Source organism: Oryzias latipes, chromosome 5, assembly GCF_002234675.1.
Source record: "Oryzias latipes chromosome 5, ASM223467v1".
Taxonomy (NCBI): Eukaryota; Metazoa; Chordata; class Actinopteri; order Beloniformes; family Adrianichthyidae; genus Oryzias; species Oryzias latipes.
The window spans coordinates 10858868-10873467 of NC_019863.2; the positions used below are offsets into that span (position 1 = coordinate 10858868).

At 35.8% G+C, this 14600-nt stretch overlaps 1 protein-coding gene across 18 annotated transcripts in view; it reads left to right on the plus strand.

Moving 5' to 3' along the window:
- Positions 1–14600, plus strand: part of r3hdm2 (R3H domain containing 2) — a 52351-nt gene that overhangs the window by 22211 nt on the left and 15540 nt on the right. For 7 of the 18 annotated variants that reach the window (XM_020703181.2, XM_020703176.2, XM_020703172.2 and 4 more), the window contains 13 exons: positions 3627–3780; positions 4326–4402; positions 5661–5874; positions 8936–8977; positions 9466–9549; positions 9700–9823; positions 9954–10032; positions 10359–10418; positions 10835–10975; positions 11398–11506; positions 12220–12315; positions 12613–12662; positions 13364–13417. In XM_020703181.2, coding sequence (XP_020558840.1) covers positions 4353–4402; positions 5661–5874; positions 8936–8977; positions 9466–9549; positions 9700–9823; positions 9954–10032; positions 10359–10418; positions 10835–10975; positions 11398–11506; positions 12220–12315; positions 12613–12662; positions 13364–13417 — 1103 coding nt within the window. In that variant the 5' untranslated portion in view covers positions 3627–3780; positions 4326–4352. Of the gene's footprint in view, positions 1–327; positions 347–3626; positions 3781–4325; positions 4485–5660; positions 5875–8935; positions 8978–9465; positions 9550–9699; positions 9824–9953; positions 10033–10358; positions 10419–10834; positions 10976–11397; positions 11507–12219; positions 12316–12612; positions 12663–13363; positions 13418–14600 lie in introns of those variants that run through there. The other 11 variants (XM_023954902.1, XM_020703174.2, XM_020703173.2 and 8 more) reach the window with 5 other exon arrangements.

Genomic DNA, 14600 nt, shown 5'->3' on the forward strand with positions numbered 1-14600 from the left:
TGCAAATGCCTACACGGTTCCCATGCATTTCCTAGTGCTTTGTCAGCCACCCCCACCCCTTGTGATATTGTGCAACCAATGAAAAGGGGAATCCTCTCTGACATAGGCAAGTACTGGTGTGCACTCAGTATGAAAGCTGCTGATATTTGATATGCGCTGGCACTGAGCTTGCAGAATCCCTGCCATTACTACATACAGATCAGACTCCACTCTGAAGACATACTCCTCAATGCCTTTGGTTAAACAAGTGCTTTCTGACGTCAAATGGGCTAGGAGCACAGCTGAATACAGAGAAGGGGAATTGGGTTGAGGTGCCTGTGTGTCGTTCTCCCTCTCCCTTTTGTGGGTATGTGCATGAACACGACTATTTGTTACATTCGGTGCCTCACTTCACCATTGCCTTCATTTCTCAGTCACGTTATACAGACAAATGGAGGTAGCTTCGCTGTGAATGCTTCACCATTGTGATATCACATCTCATTCTGTGAATGAATAGTTTGATTTGGGTGGCAGCTCGGAAGTATCACCGACTTTAAAATAAGTGTTTGTAGGTTAATACTCTGTTCAGTTGAATCTCAGGCTTCATGTAATCAAGATGGTTTGCTCGATACAGTATTATATGCATTTATTTTTCCACAGGACAATTCCCTAGGAAATCAGTGCCGTAATTATTTAGCTACTATAAATGTTATAAAATATTTACATTTAAACACAATCGCCTATTTAGTAATGTATCATCTGACAAATGAATCATTCTGTCTTTTCAGGTAGTTTAGTACTTCCTGTAGTCTTTAAATTTTCTTTGTTTATCTGCAGACTGTAAATTCTTGAACCAGCTTGAATGGGTCAGTTACATTTGACATTTTGCCCAGCGTTGGAGGAATTGACCTAGCATTTATATGGACATTTGGAGAGAAAGATTTACAAACTACTACAGCAAAAAAGATTTGATTATAAAATTCTAGTTGCATTTTAATAAAAGCTTCAAGTTTAATTATGTAATTAATTAGATGTCCAAATATAGGTGTTTACAGAGCGTATTAACTGTTCTTTAAACTTTTTATAGCATTAAATGACCTAATCCACAATTATCAATGTGGATGTGCAATGAACTATATGTAATTCAAAATATTATTATTCAAAATATAAAGTACAGCTCTGAGTTATAATACTCAATGCTGGATAACAACAAGCAAGTAACAAGTACGTGTATGTGCTAACTTTCCTTACTGAAGTTTATTAGGTGAGTGTTCTTCAAATTCATATGGATATTTAATAAGTTCTTTTTATAGTTTTTGACCTGGTCTACACATTCCCTATTATAGCCAGGTCAATGGGCCATCCCAACATGTTTATAGGTTTCAGCTGAGATCATTTAATCATTGTCTAAAATCTATTGTCTTGCACAGTAATGCTGGTTGTCTGGTTGTCTTTTTGAGTTGATCTTTGTTTAGCATCATATAAAACTTGATTTAGTTGAAACCAAAAATTAGAGTCAGAACTGAACAGACTTAAAAATAAAAGGTAATCCAATAATACTTTTTTCTTCATCTACTTTTGACTTATAGATGTCAGTCAGTTTAATTTATGCTTTGAATGTTTAAAATTTGAATTTCATGCATTAAAATTAAAGTCACATTCTGATCACCTTTGATCCATTTTGAAAAGTTTTTCGGTGGTCTTTTAATTCTGATTAAGCCGTTTTTTGCCAAGAATAAAAAACCTGTGTCGCTTTCTAGGGGAGACTTTCTCCAGAACAGCAGTTCATCAGAAATTTGGTGGGACATTGGCGTGGAGTAAACCCACGCTGACTTCCCATTATCTCTTTCTCCTGCTAGCTTATAGCCCAACAACCCCAAACTAACATTACCAGTGCAACAAACATAGCAAGCAATATCGGAGCTCTCGAGCCATACATTGTGGAGCGACATGCCAGCTTGGATAAAGAAAACAAGACAATAATTTGTCTACAAGATTTATTTGTCTACAAGTGAATTACTTAGAATGGAGCTGCGTAGAGACCTTGTGGCCTGCCGATTTCCACATCTACGTCAAAAATGCCTTTTTTTTTTTGTCTGCTGCAACTTGAATAAAGAAATACTCAGAAACACTTGTTTAGATGATGTGAGGATTTTTTGCTGTTGGAACTGATGGATCAGATGAGTGATGTTGAGATGATAAAGATATAACTACAGTCTAGGCCTGCACAATATACCGCAAATTTATCATAATCGCGATACCAAGCTGTGCAATATGCATATCGCAAAAGACAGTGAAAATTGCAATAAATGGTTACCTTAAATGTGCTAAAACAATCTTATGGCAACTTTAAGAATTTAATGAATCAAATAAATCCCATGCATTTGACCATTCGGATGGACCCCTTCACGTTGTTGACCAATCAGATGGAGCCCTTTTATGGTAGATGTTCTCCTCCTATGTCGACGAAGGTCATTTGGAGTATAATTTTTAAATTGTTGCAATGAAATGGGAATGATGTTTTTGGTTGTTTTACTATTTGTTTATATACCGCAAATTATATCGTTATTGCAATATTAATCACTAATATCTCATATCGCAAGATTTACTCATATCGTGCAGCCCTACTACAGTCCTTGTTTAAGTTGCAAAGAAGTACTTGTTATGAGATCTGAAGTTAACATTTCAACTAGAGGATTGTTGTTTCTTTGTAATTCAAAACTCAACTGCAAAAATGTATGTCTTTTTAAAGAGAGGAAAAAAGCAAAACAAAACTCAATTTTTGAACTGGAAAAGAATTGTAAAACAACCGAGTCAGACCTGCATTCCGATGTGGTTGTATTATTCTTTGCAACCTGAGTGCAATGTGGCATCGAGCAAGTGGGTGTCCTGCTTGGTGATGTAGTGATGCTACTGTTGACACATTTTCTGCTGTAATGCCTAGTTCTTCCCCACACTGGAAGTCCCCTATGTCATTGGCTATCTCATCTGTCCTACAGCAAAACAGTCCTGACAAGGACAATCGTGAATGATATTTAACAAAATCACACCTTATGCTTTTAAAAATACGGGGTTGAATGATGTCTAGTGAGCTTTTGAGTGTGGCAAAAATCAAAATGTAAATCTGCAGGTTTTATGCCATTTTGGAAAATAATAATGCATTAGAAACTATTTGTAGTGGGGAGGCTACTGCAGTGACAGTACAGCTTGAAAATACTGATAGTCAATGAAGTTTTGTCCTATTTACATGTTCTGGTAGTAATTTGTTGGAGAGATCTATAGAGAACATAAATGTCACTGGTTATGGTTTTGGAAAATCACAAGATGGCCCTCAGTTAAAAAAAGCTGTGATTTTCACCTCTGAGTTCTGTATTATTGCATGTAGACTCTTGGATCTGGCAAATAGCAAATTCAAAAAACCACCAATATTATTTTAGATCAGTGCAAACATCATAAAACCATGTAAAACCATAGACATAATAAAAAATCAAGCATTTTAAGAATGAATGAAACCTATGTGGCAGAAAGCTCCATGCTCAGCCTCTCTCTCCCCCTCCCTGCCAGATTTAGCAGCAGCAGCGATGAGTCACGCAGTGTGTGAAGCATGACGTCATCTGTGTCTCCCTCTTCTGCTTATGGTTGTCCAGGGCAAGACTGTAGGCAAGACCATGCTGCTGCAGTAAGCCGGAGGCAGAGAAGAGAGGCCCCAGACGACCTCTGAGGCGGTGGTTGGCCTGTTGGTGTCCCCTTACCTCCTCCTCTTGCTGGCAAACAGCTGCCTCTTCAGTTCGTCTGATCACTGTAAATATCTATTTTTCATTTTACTTTTTCTTTATTTTGTGCATGTTCTTGTCAAAACTGAAGATGTCCAGACTTCTGCAGAATCTTTGAAAAGTAGACCTCAAAGGAAACTTATATTTAACCAAACTGATATGTATATATAGATGAGTCTTTTTTTATTTGATGCAGCAATTTTTCCTTGTCTTTTAATATGGCTATTTATACTTTAACTAAATCTAATACATTTTTAAATAGAGTAAAATACTGTCCATTTTGAAATGAATTAATTAAATACGGTTTAGTGTTTTTTAGTATGGTTCACTTAGTTTGAGGGATTTCATGGAGTTAACTTTTAAAAATAAGATTTTGTCATTGCAAATTTTAAAACACATATTGACAGCTATTTTCCTAAATGATGCCTACCTAGAGTTAAATGACAGATTTAAAAAAATTACTAAAAATGAAAAATATTTATGCAGAATATTTCCAGGTACGGTACTCTAATTTACCCAAGTGAATTATTCTTGCTAATTGAAGTGTTTTTTTTGTGTTTTTCTTTTTTGCAGCCGTTTCCCCACAGGCAAAGGCTTGCTATGGACTGCACTTTGCCTCCTGCTATAGGCCAACCCAATACACTTCCTTAGTGGGTTCCTCTCATCTTTCTGTTTGTGGTTACTATCCAGACTTGTTGTACAGAGTCAGCACAAATCTGGTACCACCTACAGGTATCTGGTGTTAAATTATAAAACGTAGCACAAAAAGTAAGGATATTTGGGTTTGGAAGATTATCTCTTTAAATAATGATGTATACGGTTAGAAAACCTGTTGACTTATTTCTTAAATGGTGCCACATACGTAAGAAACATGGATTTGTAGGCTGAACGCTAAAGCCGAGTATGTGTGTTGCATTCATGAAAATTTAGTTGATTCTTCTCTACCGGTGCCAAACTCCTTCTACTGTTATTGCTAATAAATCGGATGGATGAATGGCATGCACCCTGCTAACAGTCATCAATAAGCATGCCACGTTTGACTGATTAGGAAAATGTTCATATGTAGGGCAACTTCAAGATGGTTTCCCTCAAAACTAAGATGCAGCCTTTTTGGCCCTTGCAACATCTCCAAACTGTTCCATGTAACTGTGAATGTCAAAAACAGGCTGTGAAATGAGCATCACAAAAAGATGACACTCCAAGCAGACTGTTTCCTCACCCTGTCATCACTTGGGTACTGCAGGTTGTCTTCTGCAGATTTCCATTTAAAGTGTGCAGGAGAACTGGCCAATGATTGTTTGTTCAGACAATATAGAACTGACTGTACATAGCCAGTTTCGGGTCCCATAGAGGTGCTAGCAGGACTGCCATGACTGCAACTGAATGTTAAAAGAAATGTTATGTTTATCAATGAGTCAAGCTTCTGCCTACAGCAGTTGGGTCATACAGTCAACATGTGAAGATGACTGCTTTGGTCATTGCTGCTGTGATTGTCATATTGTGATAGTGTGGGACAGATTTCTACTCATCGATGATGTTCTGCAACCAGTTGCAAACCCTTTTCTCTACCGTTTGGGATCCAATTATCCTCCAAAACGACGGCATTCACTGTAACACAACCGAGTTTACCAGAGGCTACCTTAGAAATGCAGCACCATTTAAAATGAACAGACCTTCCAACGCTTTATGATTTATTTCTGAAAAGCCTTGTTTTAGAAAATAGATAAACTATCAATCCCAAATTTCCTTAATTTTCGTGCTATGTTTATCAAATGCATGCGTTTTATACAACTAATTTACTTTTTATTTTGGTCACTAATCAATAAAAATGTTCAGTTATTTTTAAATAGATTATTTCATAGAAGCCAAGAGATAACATCTTACCTGTATCTCTCTCTTTTTTTAAAGCCTCTCCTGGGTACCCCACCCAACCCCTTTCCAACACTCACTCTCTCCTACGAAGATGTCAGTGAGTCTGACAACAGACATCCAGCAGGAGGGAGAAAGTGGGCCAATTACTGAGCCCTGCAATCGAGGCAAGACTTTCCCTCTGCTACAAGGTACCAAGGAAGGAACGGGGGAGAGCCTGGAGTATGAAGATGTCTCCCCACAAGATGTACAGGTATGATGTAACCATATAAGTTTGAGTTTGCTGAGTAACTTTAGAAGTTGTAAAACTTTTAAGGGAAATACTTCATACTTTAAAATCATAATTTGTATTGAGTAGACATGGGATTATATACCAAATATTCAACATTTTGTTGCATTACAGTTAAATTCAGTTTAATTCGGACAATAGAATGTTGGCTTTTTGTATTTGATAAACGTTAGTTGTCAGCAAATTGTGCCTAAGAAATTGAGTAGCAAAACACATTTACAATAACACTTCAGTGGAAGTGACATTCTAGAAAACAATTAGTATACTGATTATTTACTAAAACAAAATTAAAGCTTTTCCACCCAAGGCCATTATAGAATAGGGCCTCCAACATTGGCTCTCTTGAAGTTGTTTAAACTTCTAAAAGTGGTTGTAAAGCAGGTTAACCAATCTGTAAAACAGCCTGGCTATCAGTTAAAGATGGCTATCAGCATAGACGGGGAATATGTCTAACCCATTGACTCTGAGAACTGGTCTGAGTGAGTGTGACATCACCAATAGAAAACGACTTACTTTTGGACCCAACCAAATGAACTAAATTAAGTCAGCATTTTTCATGATAATAGATGCAGACATGTTGGAACCAGATGACGTCGGTAAGCAGTGATTGGTCCAAGTCGGTCTGAGTCACTGTTTCAATTAACCTCTCTCACCAATCAGGATTGAGCTTGCTGGAAGTCCACACCCATTCCATTGAAAGCAGGCTTGGGAGAATTTGTTAATCATTTTGAACGTTTTATGTGGGGTTCAGCAGGCACCCCATACTTTTATTGAGGCATCTGATTGGCTAGTTTAAGACTTCAAAGACTGTAGAAGAAGAAGAATAATGAGGGGAAAAAATCATTTTCAAGAACATTGTAAAATAAGGTATCAGAGCAAGAATTATTATTCTGACAAATATAATGACTGAGTAATAGCTGTTTATTTCTCAATAGATGTTTGTGGCTATGTCCGAATTCCTTCACTACTCACTACTTAGTGCACTATATAGTGCATTTGTCATTTTGTTGTGCTGTCCGAATCTGCAATTCCAAAATCGAGTGCCCTAGAAATTTCCCAGAAGTCTCTACGAAAAACCAGTGTGCATCGATGCTAACTAGATTGGTGAATATAGACCACGATGCATTGCGTTTGAACAATTTTTGCAAAGAAAATTTATTTTTTAAATAAAATATAAAGGTTTTCCATCTTCAGAAGACAGTAGATTCATAAATGGTCATCGCAAAACACTCATCAATGAGATTTTCGCTTCGTGAAATCGATGATTTCATATTTGCTATTTAAGAAAAATAAATAAAAAGAAGTAGTGAGCATTGTGTCTGAATTGCTTTTAAATTCCAGGGCACTACGTAGTCCTGCACTATATAGTTTTTAGTAGTTAGGGATTAGGGTGGGAATTCGGTACTTCCTGTTTGGAATAGGAGTGGGGAGGGGTCACTCAGTCCAGTTCTCTCATACATTCATTGGTTTAACCTATTTCATTATCTTAACTGGCTTTTAACACAATGAAAGTGAAAGAAAAATGCAATAACAGAAGCAGCTTTACTTTAGCTGCTGCTGCTATCAGTGCCAACATCAATGATGCTGTGTTACAAACCGCATTCTAAACTAAACTATCTATTCTAACCTTTGGTGTTGGTCCAACGGACAAACATTAAAAAAGCAGTACAAAAACTTAAAAAGGCACTGGTTGATAGAATTTTGTAATAGTTACATAAAGAACAGATCTAACATATTCAGGCACTAGACCAGTGCTTCTCAATTATTTTTTGCCAGGCCCCCCCTGGGAAAAAGAAAATGTTTCTTGCCCCCCCCTAACCCCCCACCCCCCATAACCCCCCACCACACACGCACACTCGCGCGGTGACAAAATATTAGGTTAGTATCTATGAAAATTGTGTAAGTATACCTATAAAATCTGTCAGTCCTTATTAAAACTAGAAATATTTTTGACCAACTGAACCATTTGATGCTGAGAAAAATAATTAAATTAATAAATAATTAATAATTAATAATAATTAAATTTAAATTGATCTGAAACATTTACAGCACCAATATATTTAACGTTTTTAGTCTAACGAAATAGGTAAGAAAATATTGTGCTGATTTTTTTCTTTTCTTCTAAATGATGGATTGTTTATTTATGATCTCAAAGTGCAGCTGTTTTACTGCATTAGCTGCTGTCTTCATGTCAAATACTGACACCAACTAAACCACAGCCAGACAAAGAATACAATGATGGAAAATAAAGACACTATCAAGATCATCATCATCAAAATGTCTACAATAGTTAAGGATGACATTATTAGCATGAGCTGAGTAATCTAAAGGCACGTGATGATCCTGGTGTTGCGTAATCTAGGCAGCGCTTGCAGCGCTCCGCGTGCCCCGTTTCACCTGTCAGCCTTAGCCCACTGCCCCTCCCCTCTCCTTCTCACACATGCAGCCGTGTGTGACAGGAGACGGGAACGCGCAGCTGCAGGGACGGAAACTCACAGTTTTCAGGCTGTCACAAACACTTTGATAGAACAGATAATAGGATACCAATAGTGGACCAGTTTTTTTGGCACTAAGCCGCTGTCACCCCCCCCCCCCCGCACTCCACTGAGAATTCTTGGTCATTTATATGTATTTTAACCCATAAGAATCCACGCTGACATCAGTGTAACAGAAAAATATCAGAAATGGATTCTGTGGTCTATTTGGTTTGTGGTAAAATACACAATTTTATTTTTAAGAAAAAATGGGTCTGGGTTCTTATGGGTTTAAACATTTTGTTTCTTTACTTTTTCCTTTTAGTGTTTTTTAAAATTACTTCAGTCTTGTTTTTTATCAGGGGAAAAAGATTCTACAAATATTGACTTTTGAGCTAAATGGCAAATCTATGATGGTTAAAATTCTGGCTACATAGCCCAACTCTTAAAAATCTTTCTTAGCAAAAGCATAATTTAGGGTTACATGTTTTTTTATATATTCAGTTTTGCATACTGTGGCTAAAATTAATAACCAATACATTGTTTTGTAGAAACGGGCACCCAACCACAGCCATGGTAGGAAAAGGGCCAAGGTAAGGACATTAGTCATTAGTTGGTGTATTCATTTACTGATAGTATGAATTAAGAAAGTCTGTCTGGCTTTGTAAAGTGAACTAAGTTACCTCGCAATTCTGTTCCTTCAAATAATCTTCTTGCTGGCTGGTTGCACAAGGTAACCTTTTATAACATTAATCTTCTCAACAGCAGCTAACTACCTTCTTTGTATCATTGGCTTAAAATCTTAAACAGTAGAAGACCGCAGCTCTGCAGGTGGAGTGACTATGGTCTACTCACAGGATCATTTGTTCAAACCTCGTGCCTTCCACAAATGGAAGTGTCATTGGGCAAGGCAGTGAACAGCTGGTTGTCATTGATGTGTTTATTAATGGATAACTACATCTAGTTAATATTAGTGGCCAACTTTAATTCATCATCATAATTAGCTACAGTATGAATTGAAAAACAGCTTTTAAACATTTTTTGAAAATGCAACATGATTCATATGAGTATTGTTTTTCAGTCCAATGCAAAACTGAAGTTGGTACGAAGTCTGGCAGTTTGTGAAGAGTCCTCTGGTCCATTCAACGATGGACCTCCAGAATCGGTAACAATTTTTTATCCACTTAAATCTAAGTTATGGACAAGTAGTGGCTGTTTATATTTTTGATTAATCACAGACTTTTTTATGCCAAAATCTTGCACAGGGCTAGTAAATTTCCTAACTTTTAAAATAAATAAATAACTTTTTTTATAGGATATCATCCAGCTTCACATTAGCTGTCCATCAGATAAAGAGGAGGAGAAGTCTTCAAAAGATGAATTTGAAAATGAAGAGAAGGAGAAGAAGGACAAGACTCCTAGAAAGATGTTGTCACGTGGTGAGTCAATTTGGTTTATCCTTCACATGTAAAGACTGCATGCTGCATTTGCTAATTTTATTCTTTTGCTTCATATATAACATGCATTTTTCTGGGATGAATGAAACTTTTTTTAAAATCTTTTTTGCAGATTCCAGCCAGGAATACACTGACTCCACGGGCATCGATGTTCATGAGTTTTTGGTCAACACACTGAAAAACAATCCCAGGTATCAGATTACCATCTAAAGGTTATTGACAGTGTTATAACAACAAAAATACCACAAATCTAGAGTAACCAAGAACTCATTTAGTGCTCAGTTTTAGAGAAGAAATTTTACTAATTGAACTTTTGTAAAATTTATATAAAATGTACTAATTCTTCTGATATTGTTTTAGAAATTAGCCACCTTGTATTTAAGTTAGACCTTTATGAAATTGCTCATGTATCAAAAAACAAAGCATGTGATTTTTTAAGCTTCTTCATGTTAAATTCAAATCATGAACTTGCACCCTGTATGGCCTCAAGCATTATTTTCCCTCTTTGGCCCATTAGGGATCGAATGATGCTGCTTAAACTAGAACAAGATATCCTGGAGTTTATTAATGATGACAAGTAAGTCACGGTCTCCATAACACTTGCTTGTAATTCATGTTCAACCACATGCATTGCTTCTTAATACTAAACTAAGGTAATATGACTAAAATGTTAAGCCTCAGTTGATGTTGTTTTCCCCATGAGGTGGGTTTTAGGTGACAGCATCTAAGGTTGTAACTTTCTTCCCGTGTAACCACAGACTTATTGCTAGTCTGGAGTCATTCTTAGAACGGTCAATCATCTTGTTATCAAGAGCCTCAGGAGCTCCCGCGCCATGGAAAGTGATTTGTATGCATATCTAAAAGACAGTTACTCGAGTAAAAAAACATTAAAAAAAATTAGCATTCAAGTCCAAAAAGCAAAGTTTATTCTTACCTTTTTTGACATTATGGCCATTTCTTTCACTTGCTTGCTTGTTTTTTGTTTTAATGTAGTAACCAATATAAGAAGTTTCCTCAAATGACTTCTTATCACCGAATGCTGCTGCACCGTGTAGCTGCCTACTTCGGCATGGACCACAATGTGGATCAGACAGGCAAGGCTGTCATCATCAACAAAACTGGCAATACGCGCATGTGAGTGTCACTCCTATACTCAACCCTTTGAGTCTGGTTTATTTAGTTTATTCAACTTTTTTCTCTTTTCTTTATTTACTTATGTATTCATTTTTATAATTTCTAAATATTTATTTGTCTTTTTTATTAAATGAGAACAAAAAAACATTTTGTTTTGAATTTGACTGATTACCATAGATTGCATTATGTTTAGGCTGAATTGGAAATCTTTATAATGTGTTAATATAAAGGATGTAGACTAATATGGAGGACTGACGAATCCGGTTACCATTGTATTTAATGTTTCAAGATTTTAAATTAAGTAAAAAGGGTCATCTCCATTGTTTTGCATTTAAGTTGATTGCATTTCTTTTTTCATTTAAACATTTTTATATCTTGTGTAGCAAATTCAAAATTGTTTTCTTCTATGAAATTTACAACAGCCCAGAACAAAGGTTCTCTGAACACATCAAGGACGAAAGAAACATGGACTTTCAAAAAAAATTCATTCTTAAGAGAGACGATGCAAGTATGGACAAAGACGACAATCAGGTTTGCTTATTTTCATCAATAAATTTATCATTGTTATCTACTGATCATATTCTTTACTTTTCTTTTCTAACTTATTTGTTTAATAGTTTATTCCAACTTTTTTTGTTGTTGTTGCTATATTCAGGCCAAAACACCACTGCATAGTTTAATGTAAGATTTTGTTAAAACAAAACAAAGGCCTAGATACGGATCCAGGTAATGACCAATTTTTTCTGTTTTAGTTTTTAAAACACCTTTTTCAAGGTTACAGCTGACATCCACAACACTTTGGTGTTTTTGAGAAATATACATTTGTAAATCCTTTAGATCCAGATTGAAAACAGCAGATATACCGGTAATTTGTTGTTTAGACTGATACTTTCAGAAACAGTACCATTAATGGTCACATTTAGACTCTGGCCATGTTTTGTCCTGATGCACAAATATAGAGGGAAATAAAGTGTCTGATTTGTTTGTGTGATGGGTTGATATATTTGCTACCGTGGCACTAATTCATTGTTTTTCTATAATGTTGTGAAAACATGAATACAGATGCAGAGGCTTTTAGATCTGAAACACCTTTCAGAGATGCTTTCATGTGGTCGTAGCCTCATCTTTCACCTCAAAGCCAACTGTACTGATGTCACAACAGATTTTTTTGTTGCTAATGTGTTACTGTATACATATAATAATATATATGTTTTTGCCACTGTAATCGTCTTTGCAATTGTTAGATCCGTGTGCCACTGCAGGACGGGCGGCGTAGCAAGTCTATAGAGGAGCGAGAGGAAGAATATCAACGGGTACGAGACCGGATCTTTGCCCGAGAAGTAAGAATAAAGTAGTTGGCATTCAATTTCTCCTGTGGTTTTTCTTTCATTTTTTGATTTTTAAGTATAGCTTTTAGAAAAATATGTAATTGGCCACTGGTCTTTAACAATTTTTAACAATATTTATTCAATTACAGAGAGATTAGCAGGGATTTTTAAAATTGCTCAATGTATCTTATAATGTTTGTAGTGTTTTATGAACTACAATTTTGGACCAACACATTGCGTCTTATACTCTTTGAGAGATTAATTATTAAAAAAATTAGGGAAAAGAACGATTAATTTCATAATGTGTAGGTTTCCTTTTTTTTACAGTCCTCACAAAATGGATACATCAATGACAACAGGTGAGATGATGCCGCCTTGTGGATTTTTCAGTGTACAAAAAGTCTTTATCATTTCTTAGCTTTTCATTTCCATATTTTATTCAGCTGTTTTCAGAACTTTTAAAGAAGGTTTTTGATTTTCTATATACAGTTTTTGGTAATTCTGGTTTGTGATTTTCAATAAAGGAAGGAAAAATGCTGAATTGATTTCCGAACAAAGCTTTTACTTTTTATGATATAGATGCCATTAAATAATTATCCACTGGGACTATTTATTTGAACAATCAGGCCATGTTTTATGAGGTTAAAAGGTAACACAATATCTAATATCTGTAATGGCAATGGAAATGGAAAAATGTGGCACCAGAAATGACTGAATACAATTTGAGTGTGATATATAAATTGGGGATTATTATAATAAAGAACACTAAATACTTACAAGTGCTGTGTTATCATTTAGGGTTGCCTTGTATTATTTAGCAATAGTCACATTGTAATGTTTAACTTTCATTCCTAAAATATATGCACATCACCTGTTTATAATGCTTATATAATATAACTAATTTTATTTCAGCCTTCATTATTTTCTAAGCAGGCATTCTTCTGAGGGCAACACCTCTCTAAAATCCCACCTTTCTACTTTTTATCCCTTTTAAACCCTTTTTTTTCCCTCCCACTTAACCTGTGACCTGAACATTTTCTCCTAATGTTAACCTCAACAGGCTTTCCACTGAAGGCTACAGCTCTACCTCTCAAAAGAGGAGGCAGATCTTTAGGTATTGGGGTGCTGCTGACTGACCCATGTGTTGCCATGCTCATTTTTGAAAATGATTTGGTGATGATAGTGGTGACTTGTGGTGGATTTCTTTGCTTTGCATAGTCGGCTGATTAATGGCTACTACAGCACTGCACCGTGGGGCTTTCGATAGCCCATGCATGGCTACTTCATGGTTTCACTGGTAATTGATTGACCTATTTACGCTACCACCCATCCATATTTAACTACAATTTTAAATAAAACAGCTGCATCAAGTCCACAGTGAAGTGGACAGTTGTGGTGGGGTTAATCATTTTTTGTGTCAGTAGATGATATATTATTTAAAGGATGTGTTCATGAAGTGCAAATAGTTCTGCAAAATACCTTAACAGAAAAAAATAACTGAGAATCATTCATATATAAATATGCATTCGTAATACAAAAGTGTTATTGTTTTAAAGTTTTTTATCATTTTTGAACGGGTACATTTAAAAAAATATCTTTGTCCTTTATTTTTAAACTTTTATTAGCTGTTTGTTTAAGTCCATTAACACACACAAAAAGCATGAAGAAAAGCACATTTGTAAAGATGACAGGTGTCTTTTTTTTAAAATCAGATTTCCTAGTTTTTGCTCTCCTGTGATTTTTAAATACACATGGATAAAAGCAGCAGTGCTACTGTAAGATCATAATTTTCAAAAATGTCAGAATTTACTGAAAGGCTACTCTTTCACATGATGGTTTTAAAGACCCTCAGCCAGTCTTCTGTCGAGGACTTTCTAAAAACTGGTGCAGAAGTGAGATATGTTTGATCCTAAAGACTTTACCCAAACCAGCATGGCATCCTCTCCCACTATAACTGTTTTAGAAACATTTCTTTGAACGCCTGCAGTCTGTAAGTTTCAAGTTACAGTGTGTCCTAAATGCAGCTGTGTGCTTGTCTCCATTGACCATTTTTAATAGATCTTTCAAACAAGTAAAAAACGTGTTTGCTCCTGTCCTCCGGCAGTAACTAGGTTAGTCATTTTTGTAACTTGTCTGCTGCCTTCATGTAAAATATTTTCTAAAATAATCAAAAATGAATTCCCGTATCTGTCTTACTCCTTGGTTTATCCTTTTTTCTTCTTAAAATGTTTTCTCAGTACCCAAATTGCTAAGTTTCAAACAGGCCCAACAGAAAGGCTTTAAAATAGATCGTATTA